The sequence below is a fragment of the Pseudophryne corroboree genome, chromosome 2 (assembly GCF_028390025.1).
Source record: "Pseudophryne corroboree isolate aPseCor3 chromosome 2, aPseCor3.hap2, whole genome shotgun sequence".
Classification (NCBI taxonomy): Eukaryota; Metazoa; Chordata; class Amphibia; order Anura; family Myobatrachidae; genus Pseudophryne; species Pseudophryne corroboree.
The window spans coordinates 365,227,522-365,240,657 of record NC_086445.1 but is presented as its reverse complement, the minus strand read 5'-3'; the positions used below and the strand labels follow the sequence as shown (position 1 = coordinate 365,240,657).

At 50.3% G+C, this 13,136-nt stretch overlaps 1 protein-coding gene across 7 annotated transcripts in view; it reads left to right on the top strand.

The window, feature by feature from the left end:
* Window positions 1-12,911, top strand: part of MYO16 (myosin XVI) — a 1,104,874-nt gene extending 1,091,963 nt beyond the window's left edge. For all 7 annotated transcript variants that reach the window (XM_063953181.1, XM_063953183.1, XM_063953182.1 and 4 more), the window contains one exon: window positions 9,967-12,911. In XM_063953181.1, the coding sequence (XP_063809251.1) occupies window positions 9,967-10,119 (153 nt within the window). In that variant the 3' untranslated portion in view covers window positions 10,120-12,911. The remainder of the gene's footprint in view (window positions 1-9,966) is intronic.
* The last annotated feature ends 225 nt before the right edge of the window (window positions 12,912-13,136 follow it).

Sequence of the window (13,136 nt, the reverse complement as noted above, 5' to 3'; positions counted from 1 at the left end):
GGTATGAGTGCTTTCAGGTGTTATTAATGAATGAGGGTCTGGGTGCTCTGGGGATTTTATTAATGAATGAGGGTCTGGGTGCTCTGGGGATTTTATTAATGAATGAGGGTGTGGGTGCTCTGGGGTGTTTTTAATGAATGAGGGTGTGGGTGCTTTGGGGTGTTATTAATGAATGAGGGTGTGGGTGCTCTGAGGATTTTATTAATGAATGAGGGTGTGGGTACTTTGGGGTGTTATTAATGAAATGAGGGTGTGGGTACTCTGGGGATTTTATTAATGAATGAGGGTGTGGGTGCTTTGGGTGTTTTTAATGAATGAGGAGTGTGGGTGCTGCTGATGTATTAATAAAGGAATGGTGGGTTGGGGTGTATTAGGTCAGGTTATGGATCTGCTTAGCTGACAAATGAAACAAAACTAATATAAAGTGTGTGTTGGGGGCAGCAGTGACTAGGGCAGTGGTTCTCAACTGTGTACCGTGCCTCTGGACCAGTGGCAATCAAAAGAAGGGGCAGCTATTTCAAAATCTGGCATGAACCAATCACGGCTCGGGGACTGGCAGCTTCTCATTAGCTGGCGGTCCGGGAGCTATGAATGGCGCACAATTGGCGCCAGATTTAAAGTGCAGCCTTGCTTCTTTTGAATAGCAGCCGGTCTGTGAGCCAGGACTATCTGGCAGCCGCTGCCAGCTTTACACCACAGCCAGGACCTGATGATTCAGGACACAGCCACTGATGCAGGAGACCCAATGCTCCAGAGTCCAGGCTTTCAGGATGCAGGGGGTGAGAAAGAAGCAGGGGGTGAGTTGGGGGAGGGCGTGAAAGAAGCAGGGGGTGAGACAGGGAGGGGGTGAAAGAAGCAGGTGGTGAGTTGGGGGAGTGAGAGGAGCAGGTGGTGAGTTAGGAGAGTGAGAAGAGCAGGGGGTGAGATGGGGGAGTGAGAGGAGCAGGGAGTGAGTTGGGGGAGTGAGAGATGCAGGTTGTGAGTTGGGGGAGTGAGAGGAGCAGGTGGTGAGTTGGGGGAGTGAGAGGAGCAGGTGGTGAGTTGGGGGAGTGAGAGGAGCAGGTGGTGAGTTGGGGGAGTGAGACGAGCAGGTGGTGAGACGGGGGAGTGAGAGGAGCAGATGGTGAGTTGGGGGAGTGAGAGGAGCAGGTGGTGAGACGGGGGAGTGAGAGGAGCAGGGGGTGAGACGGGGGAGTGAGAGGAGCAGGGGGTGAGACGGGGGAGTGAGAGGAGCAGGGGGTGAGACGGGGGAGTGAGAGGAGCAGGGGGTGAGTTGGGGGAGTGAGAGGAGCAGGGGGTGAGTTGGGGGAGTGAGAGGAGCAGGGGGTGAGTTGGGGGAGTGAGAGGAGCAGGTGGTGAGTTGGGGGAGTGAGAGGAGCAGGTGGTGAGTTGGGGGAGTGAGAGGAGCAGGTGGTGAGTTGGGGGAGTGAGAGGAGCAGGTGGTGAGATGGGGGAGTGAGAGGAGCAGGTGGTGAGATGGGGGAGTGAGAGGAGCAGGTGGTGAGATGGGGGAGTGAGAGGAGCAGGTGGTGAGTTGGGGGAGTGAGAAAGGAGCAGGTGGTGAGTTGGGGGAGTGAGAGATGCAGGTTGTGAGTTGGGGGAGTGAGAGGAGCAGGTGGTGAGTTGGGGGAGTGAGAGGAGCAGGTGGTGAGTTGGGGGAGTGAGAGGAGCAGGTGGTGAGTTGGGGGAGTGAGACGAGCAGGTGGTGAGACGGGGGAGTGAGAGGAGCAGATGGTGAGTTGGGGGAGTGAGAGGAGCAGGTGGTGAGACGGGGGAGTGAGAGGAGCAGGGGGTGAGACGGGGGAGTGAGAGGAGCAGGGGGTGAGACGGGGGAGTGAGAGGAGCAGGGGGTGAGACGGGGGAGTGAGAGGAGCAGGGGGTGAGTTGGGGGAGTGAGAGGAGCAGGGGGTGAGTTGGGGGAGTGAGAGGAGCAGGGGGTGAGTTGGGGGAGTGAGAGGAGCAGGTGGTGAGTTGGGGGAGTGAGAGGAGCAGGTGGTGAGTTGGGGGAGTGAGAGGAGCAGGTGGTGAGTTGGGGGAGTGAGAGGAGCAGGTGGTGAGATGGGGGAGTGAGAGGAGCAGGTGGTGAGATGGGGGAGTGAGAGGAGCAGGTGGTGAGATGGGGGAGTGAGAGGAGCAGGTGGTGAGTTGGGGGAGTGAGAGAGGAGCAGGTGGTGAGTTGGGGGAGTGAGAGGAGCAGGTGGTGAGTTGGGGGAGTGAGAGGAGCAGGTGGTGAGATGGGGGAGTGAGAGGAGCAGGGGGTGAGATGGGGGAGTGAGAGGAGCAGGGGGTGAGATGGGGGAGTGAGAGGAGCAGGTGGTGAGTTGGGGGAGTGAGAGAGGAGCAGGTGGTGAATTGGGGGAGTGAGAGGAGCAGGGGGTGAGATGGGGGAGTGAGAGGAGCAGGGGGTGAGATGGGGGAGTGAGAGGAGCAGGGGGTGAGATGGGGGAGTGAGAGGAGCAGGGGGTGAGTTGGGGGAGTGAGAAGAGCAGGGGGTGAGATGGGGGAGTGAGAGGAGCAGGTGGTGAGATGGGGGAGTGAGAGGAGCAGGGGGTGAGATGGGGGAGTGAGAGGAGCAGGGGGTGAGATGGGGGAGTGAGAGGAGCAGGGGGTGAGTTGGGGGAGTGAGAGGAGCAGGGAGTGAGAGAGAAGCAGAGGCTGAAAGGGTCGCAGGGAGAGAGAGGTGCCGGGGGTGAGATGGGGGAGTGAGGCACAGGGAGTGAGAGGTGTAGGGGGTAAGAAAAGGAGAGAAAGATTCAGATGATTAGACACAAAGGAGAGCATATAGGGAGTATGGGATACCTAGAATGAAGATATGGACACATGAGGAGAGTGACAGACAAAGGAAACAAGAGAGAGGTGAGCAAAGGTTGTTCAACATATACTGCTATATTGTGAATCGAATCTAAAATTAGGAGGGGGAGGGCACTGCTGTGGGCATTGTGTGTGTAAAGGGCACTAGTATGTTGGGCGGGCAATGTGAATAAGAGTGTGCTACTGTGAGGCATTATTTTTAATTAGGGGTACTTTGAGTGGCCACGCCCCTTCCTTGTGAGGCCACACCCCTTTTGCGGTGCGCGCCTTCGGCGCGCATAGGGGGAGGGGTCCTGGGGGAGATGAGTTCCCCCACCTCTCCAGTACCACTTTAAGCCCTGCTGCTGGGTAACTTGGGGTACACAGATAAATGAGTATGCACCTGGCGCCCATGCAATAAAGGTTTTGCGTGGTCTAAAAAAGAAAGGGGCGTGGTCACACAATAGTAATAATGCCCAAAGTAGTAGCACCCCTAATACACATAATGCCGACAGTAGTAGCACCCCATAATACACAATGCCCACAGCAGTAGCGCCCCTTTTACATTTACAATGCCCACAGTAGTAGTGCTCCTTTCGCAGTGTCCACTGTACTGGTAGTGCCCACAGTGGTAGTGCCCCCTATATAGAGCCCATAGTAGTGGTGCCCCTTATGCAATGCTCCCAGTAGTAGTGCCCCTTATGTCCCCAGTAGTGATGCCCCTTATGAAGTGCCCCCTTTACAATGCTTTCCTTAGTAGTGCCCCATTAGTAATGCCCTTAATGGTAATGCCCCTGTGTAGTATTGACCCCAGTAGTAATGTCGCCTGTAGTAATGCCCCCAGTCGTTTAGCGCATGTAGTTTAGCCCCAAGTAGTAATGCCCCAGTAGTAATGTGCCCCTGTAGTTATGCCCCTGGTAGTAATGCGCCCCTGTAGTAATGTAACCATGTAGTTATGCGCCCCTGTAGTTTAGCCCCATGTAGTTTGCCCCCAATAGTTTGCCCCTAGTAATGCCCCTATAGTTATGCCCCCAGTAGTAATGTACTCCTGTAGTTATGCCCCCAGTAGTAATGTACCCCTGTAGTTATGCCCCCAGTGGTAATGCGCTCCTGTAGTTTAGCCCCTTGTAGTTTGCCCCCAGTAGTTTGTGCCAAGTAGTAATGGCCCCACTAGTTTAGCCCCTGTAGTTATGCCCCCAGTAGTTAAGCCCCTGTAGTTATGCCCCCGGTAGTAATGCGCCCCAGTAGTAATGCCCCTGTAGTTATACCCTCAGTAGCAATGCGCCCCTGTAGTTATACCCTCAGTAGTAGTGCCCCTGTAGTTATACCCTCAGTAGTAATGCGCCCCTGTAGGTTTGCCCCATGTAGTAATGCCCCCAGTAGCTTGCCCCCTTGTAGTTTGCCCCTGTAGTTTAGCCCCCCTGTAGTTATGCCCCCAGTAGTAGTCACACGTTTAAAAAAAAAAAAACACCATACTTACCAATCCCCGTCCCCGCTGTGATCCTCCTGGCGTCTGCTTCACTCCACTCCCCAGCACTATGAGAGAGACGTCAAAGGGGACACCTGTACCAGGCCCCATGCACCAGAGGTGACCCACGGATACACCACTTAGTGCCATACAAGGATGTGAGCCATCTTATCCAAACAGGGCAGTGAGCTATAGGCGGTGTGGGCGCAGCTGCAGAGTGACAAGAGCTTCCCAAACACAGTGACTGTGCGGTGCAAGTGTGCACCCGCTCTTTCAGGTCCAGTTCTGTTGGAGGCAGTTATGTGACATGGCAGGAGCTCCTCTGGCCAGGATTCCTGTGCCCCAGGCCGGCCACTTCTGGTGAGGTGTAAGGGCCGCATGGTACCTGCTGTGAAGTGTTCTGGATACTGGGAAGCGCAGAGCAGGTAAGTCTCTCAAGAGTGGATTGGTGAGGGGAAACAGGGCTTTGGGATAGGGTGCGGGAGCTGGGAATGCAGCATGGAGTCATTGGGGAGAGACAGACTGTGGGTGTGTGCATAGGCGTGCGCAGCACATTTTATTAGGGGGTGTACCGTCGCAGAGCTGTGTCTAGTACCACCTACTGGGCGTGTCTAGCACCGCCTACTGGGCGTGTCTAGCACCACCTATTGACATTCTTTTCTTTTCAATATGCACCTTACCTATATGATATCCATGTCTGCACACTGCTACCACCCACCCCCGGAATACTGACATACATGTCTCACACATCCCCCCCATACTGACATACATGTCTGCACACTGCGCCCCCCATACTGACATCCATGTCTGCATGCCCTCCAACATTTTTCACATAAAAATCGATACAAATCCGAAAAGGGAGCATGGCCGCAAGTAAAAGGGGCGTGGCCACGTCCCTTTTCCTATACTTTCAATGGAAGTTTGGAGAGCCAAAAATCGATACAGACCATAAAAGAAGGTACTGTACCTGCCAATAAGGTACAGTTTGGAGGGATGTGTCTGCACACTGCCCCCCATACTGACATCCATGTCTGCACACTGCCCCCGCATACTGACATCCATGCCTGCACAAAGTCCCCCCATACTGACAACCATGTCTGCACAAAGCCCCCCCCATACTGACATCTATGTCTGCACACTGTCCCCCCATACTGACATCCATGTCTGCACACTGCCCCCCCACACTGACATCCATGCCTGCACAATGCCCCCCATACTGACATCCATGCCTGCACACTGCCCCCCATACTGATATCCCTGTCTGCACAATGCCCCCCCATACTGACATCGATGTCTGCACACTGCCCCCCATACTGACATCCATGCCTGCACAAAGCCCCCCCATACTGACATCCATGCCTGCACAAAGCCCCCCCATACTGACAACCATGTCTGCACAAAGCCCCCCCATACTGACATCCATGCCTGCACAATGCCCCCCCATACTGACATCCATGCCTGCACACTGCCCCCCCCATACTGACATCCATGTCTGCACACTGCCCCCCCCCATACTGACATCGATGCCTGCACACTGCCCCCCCATACTGACATCCATGTCTGCACACTGCCCCCCATACTGACATCCATGCCTTCACAAAGTCCCCCCATACTGACATCTATGTCTGCGCACTGCCCCCCCTACTGACATCCATGTCCGCACACTGCCCCCCATACTGACATCCATGCCTACACACTGCCCCCCCATACTGACATCCATGTCTGCACACTGCCCCTCCCATACTGACATCCATGTCTGCACACTGCCCCCCATACTAAGATCCATGTCTGCACACTGCTCCCCCATACTGACATCCATGTCTGCACACTGCCCCCCATACTGACATCCATGTCTGCACACTGCCCCCCCCCACCAATACCGACATCCATGCCTGCACACTGCCCCCCATACTGACATCCATGCCTGCACACTGCCCTCCATACTGGCATCTATGTCTGCACACTGCCCCCCCCCATACTGACATCTATGTCTGCACACATCCCCCCATACTGACATCCATGTCTGCACACTGCCCCCCCATACTGACATCCATGTCTGCACACTGCCCCCCCATACTGACATCCATGTCTGCACACTGCCCCCCTCATACTGACATCCATGCCTGCACACTGCCCCCTCATACTGACATCCATGTCTGCACACTGCCCCTCCCCATACTGACATCCATGTCTGCACACTGCCCCCCGATACTGACATCCATGCCTGCACACTGCCCCCCCATACTGACATCCATGCCTGCACACTGCCCCCCATACTGACATCTATGTCTGCACACTGCTCCCCTATACTGACATCTATGTCTGCACACTGCCCCCCCATACTGACATCTATGTCTGCACACTGCCCCCCCATACTGACATACATGCCTGCACACTGCCCCCCTACTGACATCTATGTCTGCACACTGCCCCCCTATACTGACATCTATGTCTGCACACTGCCCCCTCATACTGACATCTATGTCTGCACACTGCCCCCCATACTGACATCTGTGTCTGCACACTGCCCCCCCATACTGACATCCATGTCTGCACACTGCCCCCCCATACTGACATCCATGTCTGCATACTGCCCCCCCATACTGACATCCATGCCTGCGCACAATGCCCCCCCATACTGACATCCATGCCTGCACACTGCCCCCCCCATACTGATATCTATGTCTGCACACTGCCCCCCCATACTGACATCCATGCCTGCACACTGCCCCCCCATACTGACATACATGCCTGCACACTGCCCCCCATACTGACATCTATGTCTGCACACTGCCCCCCTATACTGACATCTATGTCTGCACACTGCCCCCACATACTGACATCTATGTCTGCACACTGCCCCCCCATACTGACATCTATGTCTGCACACTGCCCCCCCATACTGACATCTATGTCTGCACACTGCCCCCCCCCCATACTGACATCTATGTCTGCACACTGCCCCCCCCCCCATACTGACATCCATGTCTGCACACTGCCCCCCATACTGACATCCATGTCTGCACACTGCCCCCCCATACTGACATCCATGCCTGCACACGATGCCCTCCCCTTTTCCATCCGTTGATACCTTTGCATGCGGCGCGTCGAGCACCAGGACATGTTGACTCTGCCAGCGGCAGCGGCTGCACGCAGGGGTGTAACGTGACGGACCGGCTTTCTGTCCTGTGTGCGTCTCCCTCAAACAGCGGCACAGCCCGCCTCTGTCAGCCAGCCGCCGCTGTCACTATGAAGCAGAGAGGAGGGGTCGGGGAGAGAGAGGAAGCCCCCATTGCTCTTCCTCCTGACTCCCAGCTACTGGCTAGATTGCGTCCGGCTCAAGGTAACTATTGAGCAGTTTCGTCACACCCGAGCCACACATCAGGGAGTCACCAGGTGGAATGTGAAGGCTAGAGGAGGACTCGAGGAGACTGGACGCCGTACAGGGGGGACACATTAAACGGCAGCAGGCGTGTGAGTGGGGGGTGCCGGATATTAGAGGGTGCCTGTGCGCACCAGGCACCCCCCGTGCGCATGCCTATGACTGTGATTTGGAGTTCTTCAGGTTCATTGTCATAAACATGTAAGTACAGCCCAATGAGAATAGTATCTAGTAAATGGGTATATATATGATAGTAAACAATACTCACATATTCAATTTATCCCAATTAGGGCTTTGTAAAGATGCTAAAAATAATAGTAATTCTAAGTGTAATACATGTTACTTACTCTCTGTACAACATTGCATAGTACACATGTGTGCATAGCTATAAAACAGAGGTTCTCAAACTCGGTCCTCAGGACCCCACACAGTGCTTGTTTTGCAGGTCTCCTCACAGAATCGCAAGTGAAATAATTAGCTCCACCTGTGGACCTTTTAAAATGTGTCAGTGAGTAATTAATACACCTGTGCACCTGCTGGGTTACCTGCAAAACATGCACTGTATGGGCCCCCGAGGACCGAGTTTGAGAACCTCTGCTATAAAACATGTCATACTATTATGTTATCATAAACTGAGTCTTTAAAAAAAAATGTTTTGAAAAAAGTCATCTGTTAGTAAATGTGCAATTTAGACCCTGAAACACAAAATCGATATTGGTTGATTTTAATAAATGTTTTAATTAATTAACATTAATGTTTAGCAAATTAACCCTTAGTATTGTATATCCTCGTACTGTGACCCACTCCCCACTTGTTACAGCCAAAAAATATGAAACACGCTCTTCTAAAGGGTTTTAATAAATGCAAAAAAGCAGGGGCACATAGAGGAGGTGAGAATGGATCTAACGAGATCCTAAAGGGATATAGTGACTGTCAGCACAAAGAAGAGGAGATATATATTCTGTCCTAGCCTCAACTGCTTTTATCCCTCATGTACCAGTCACTAAGCACAATTAAAGGGTATTGATTTTTTACATGAGTTAGTGAATGTGCCCAGACTATACTTACCAAGTAACAACTTTAGATCATGAGAAGGATCATGCAAAGTGTTAATCCCTGCAGTCTATGAGATCATGAGGTAGAGACATTAAGAAAGCAAACCAAAATAATGTGTACATTTGTTTATGACATGATATGATGTGTATATGACATGATAATTATGTTGTGTGCAGTGCTTTCCAAACTACAGTATATGAATAACAAATGTGTTGCAAACATTCACGACCACTACCCTATAGACAGTACAGTCTAATTACAGTCAGTAAATGGAGGCATTCAGAGAGACAAAAAAATTACAAAGTCTTGATAACAGGTAAAAGTATCTAACTTTTTCCAAAACAAAGTACACAGTTTTCTCTATTACTTTTGAAGTAATTTCTCCCTGCAACAAGACTTTGGAGTCTATTTACTAAGCATTGGAGAGAGATAACGTAGCAGTTAGGAGCCAATTGGCTGGCACTTATCTCTCTCCACTTATTCTCTCTTCAAGGCTTAGTAAATAGACCCCTTAGTTTTAAGGTGGTCATTCCGAGTTGTTCGCTCGGTAATTTTCTTTGCATCGCAGCGATTTTCCGCTAACTGCGCATGCGCAATGTTCGCACTGCGACTGCGCCAAGTAAATTTGCTATGCAGTTAGGTATTTTACTCACGGCATTACAAGGTTTTTTCTTCGTTCTGGTGATCGTAATGTGATTGACAGGAAGTGGGTGTTTCTGGGCGGAAACTGGCCGTTTTATGGGAGTGTGTGAAAAAAACGCTACAGTTTCTGGGAAAAACGCGGGAGTGGCTGGAGAAACGGAGGAGTGTCTGGGCGAACGCTGGGTGTGTTTGTGACGTCAAACCAGGAACGACAAGCACTAAACTGATCGCACTGGAAGAGTAAGTCTCGAGCTACTCAGAAACTGCACAGAGAAGTCTTTTCGCAATATTGCGAATCTTTCGTTCGCAATTTTGATAAGCTAAGATTCACTCCCAGTAGGCGGCGGCTTAGCGTGTGCAAAGCTGCTAAAAGCAGCTTGCGAGCGAACAACTCGGAATGAGGGCCTAAGTTTAGACAAGGAGGTGTGTCCAGGTAAACTGTCATGCTTTTAAAAAAGAAACTCCTTTCCATTGACAAGTCTCAGTCTGTGCCCAATGAAATCCAGCTTACAATGCCAAGCCTACCCTGGAATTTAAATGTATATGTGAGAAAGTAAATTAAGTCTTAGTAACGCTATAGAATAAGTGATGTTTGAGTGAAAAACTAAACTTATTTCTTCACCTCCAGGTTATTCAACAGTTAAGGTTGTCAGAGAACGAGAGTGCTGCGTTACAAGAGCTAATGGACTGGAGACGAAAGCTATGTGAAGAAGGTGGGGACTGGCAGAAAGACTTAGCACAGACTGAACAGAGAAATACGGCCCCCACTCAGTCCTCTTAGATGGAGTATACAGATTAAAGCTGCCATCTCCTCCAACAAAGAAGCTCTTTTGCTGCCAGATTCTTATCCGTGTGATATCTTCTATCTAACAAAGACTATTCAATGGATATATTATACAGTGTTTTTAAATCAATGTTACAATCTACAAAAATGGAACGCATGAGTAATTATTTCATTGTCTCTGTGTTAACGTGTGATCTATGTTATTATATATGATTATAATCTCTGTACATTTTGTCTTGGGTATCCCCTGAAGTGAGTAGTTTCCAGGGCAAAGAAAGTAAAGTGGATGGATTAGCGTAGGATAGTTATATACTGTATGAAATAGTCCTCAGACATTAGGGTGAAAGTTTGTAAAGATCTTTTTTATATAGTGGACAATTTGGGTATGGCACTATACAGAATGTAAATGTATATAGTTTATGTGTGCACTTGTGTGTGTGTCATTACTTATGTACACAGGATAAAAACTACAAAGCAGAATCCTATGCACTCTAAAAACTTAGCAAAGGGGCAAATACATTTTCTGTGACATTTCCTCGTAGATAATACAAAGAATAAGCATTTCACATGTATACAGCTCATACATTTATCCTAGGCTGAGATGCTTGTCAGGTTTTCTACTAGACTCTTATCCTCTTCATGACTGGGTCATTTACACCCATATAGGACCAGACCAATTTACCACATTTTGTGAACGTTATATGAAGTCTGACATCATTATGGAGCCCAGGGGTAAATGTTCATTACCCTCACCCTATGTTGCCATCACACTTGAATATAATACATCCAAGAGCACAAATCCTAGGTAATGCTGCGGTTAGACAAATATATGGAGTCTAGCAGAAATTTGTAATATTTTGGGGTGACCATCATTCTTATTTTTTTAACAATGGGACACTCTGCATAGTAGCACAGATCTAGTGTTAGAAAAATATACATATCAGTGTTTGTGTCAGGAGAGACCTGATCTGGACTCCACTGAACTTCTAAAGGATCTCTCCTCCCAAATCTAAGCAATCCCAGTGATGCTTACACAGACAAATAGGTATAGTAATTAAAAAGTAGTTATACGATGAGTATTTTTCTTTTTTAATAAACAGTAGTACACAGTTTTGTTCTTTGCTTTTCAAGAATATTACTCTTGCTTTGAGCAGCAATGAGATTCCTCTACTATATATCAAGTGAGGTCCATCTCAGAAGGCCAGTACTATCTTTAAATTGGAATGTATGTAAAAGAATTTGACTGGCTGCTTAATACTAAAGAAGAAGCAGCAGCAGCAGCAGCAGCAGCAATTAAGGGGTCTATTTAGTAAAAAAAATAAAAATCCTAAATGTTGTTTTTTCCATCTTTCCATCGCCTGCAAAGGAGATAACTTCCATTGTAACATATTAAGCAAATGCAAAAGACATCTTTAATCATCCATGCATGCAGAGCCGGATTAACAATGAGGCGGGTGGAGCTTCAGCTTCAGAAAATAGGCCCACAGCAGGACAGTCACCAGTAAGACTGACCAGGCAAAAAATGGAGTAAATCCCCCAGAGCTGCGCTGCCTGGTGGCTACTGAGCACTGCAAGTTAACTGCGGGTGCAGTCACTGTTCTTGCGCCGTTGTGGACACGCTTACCCTCAAAAACATGCACCGGCTATCTATGAGAGCAGACAGGCAGAAGTGAGCAGCTGAGCACCTGATAGCATGTATGTAAGAGCCAGCGCTGGAGATGCAGGGGTTAATGGGATGCACAGGGCTGATCTACTGCTGCACGGGTCAGTGGAGACCACCCAGGTATGGGGCACATGAATAAAGGTGAGACAGCTGATGCAGTGTGCATACTGGGATGTCTTCTGTAGAGCTCCTCCTTCTGCTACTACTGGATGAGAGTCACTATGATTATTCTGCCTCTGGATTGGAAGCACTAAACTGTAATGTAAGTAAACTGGGAGAAGTACGCTGCTTGTAACAAAGTAGCAGCTGCTCCCAACGTACATGAGAGGGGGGAAGTGGGGGGGGGGGGGGTTTCATGCACTGTCACTAGACGTGATTTCTCCATTCCTTCACAATCAGACCCCCTCCTCAAATTAGGTCACCAATGAAGTATACTGTCACCACCTGCAGAACATAACCAGATACCTGGAGCCTGCAGTTTCAGCCCAATTGTAGAACTGACTCCAGTCCAAAATGGGTTGATTCTAAATCCAAGTTGGGTAAGGGACCTCTGACGTGACAAGGGTGCAGAGCCACGTCACCAGAGGGAGGAGCCACGGCCAAACAGGGTATCTGAAAATATACCCTCGTGGGCTAGTTTCGCTCGCCACGCTTCGGGCTCGGTGGCGAGCAAGTAGAGGAACTATCCCGCTGGCCTAGCTCCTTCCCCTGGTGATGTGGCTCTCCCCTGATGTCATAGGTCCTTTAGGCCACTTGGATCTAGCATCTACCGTCCAAAATGTCTGTCATGCACTTCTTCATGGTCCCTGCCCTCCCGACGAACCATGGGGGAGGGGGTGCTGTACATTCAAGCAGCTGCTTATTGGCTGTGACCAGTGCACCTGTGATACATTTGAATTACATGATGATGCAGCCTTAGGTGTGCATAGCTCCTCCATACCCTCCAATACTTATCTACACCACCTCTTTGACACCTCCATGCCCACTACTGCCGCCCTGCACTAACCCCCTGACCAGCTACTATGCTGAACTACCTCCTGTCCCCTCCATGCCCACCACTACGTCCCTGTCTAACCCCTCCATGCTCACCACTACCTCTCTGCACTACCCCCGTGACTCACTACTACCACTACACTACCCACCTGTACCCTCTATTCCCATCACTACCTCCCTGCACTACCCCCCTGACCACTCCATGCTCACCACCAGCTCTCAGCACTACCCCTCTGATAGACTACTACCACGCTATACTACCCCCTGACCCCTCCATGCTCACCACTACCTATCTGCACTACCCCCCTGACCACTCCATGCTCACCACTCTCAGCACTACCACCCTGGCACTCTACTA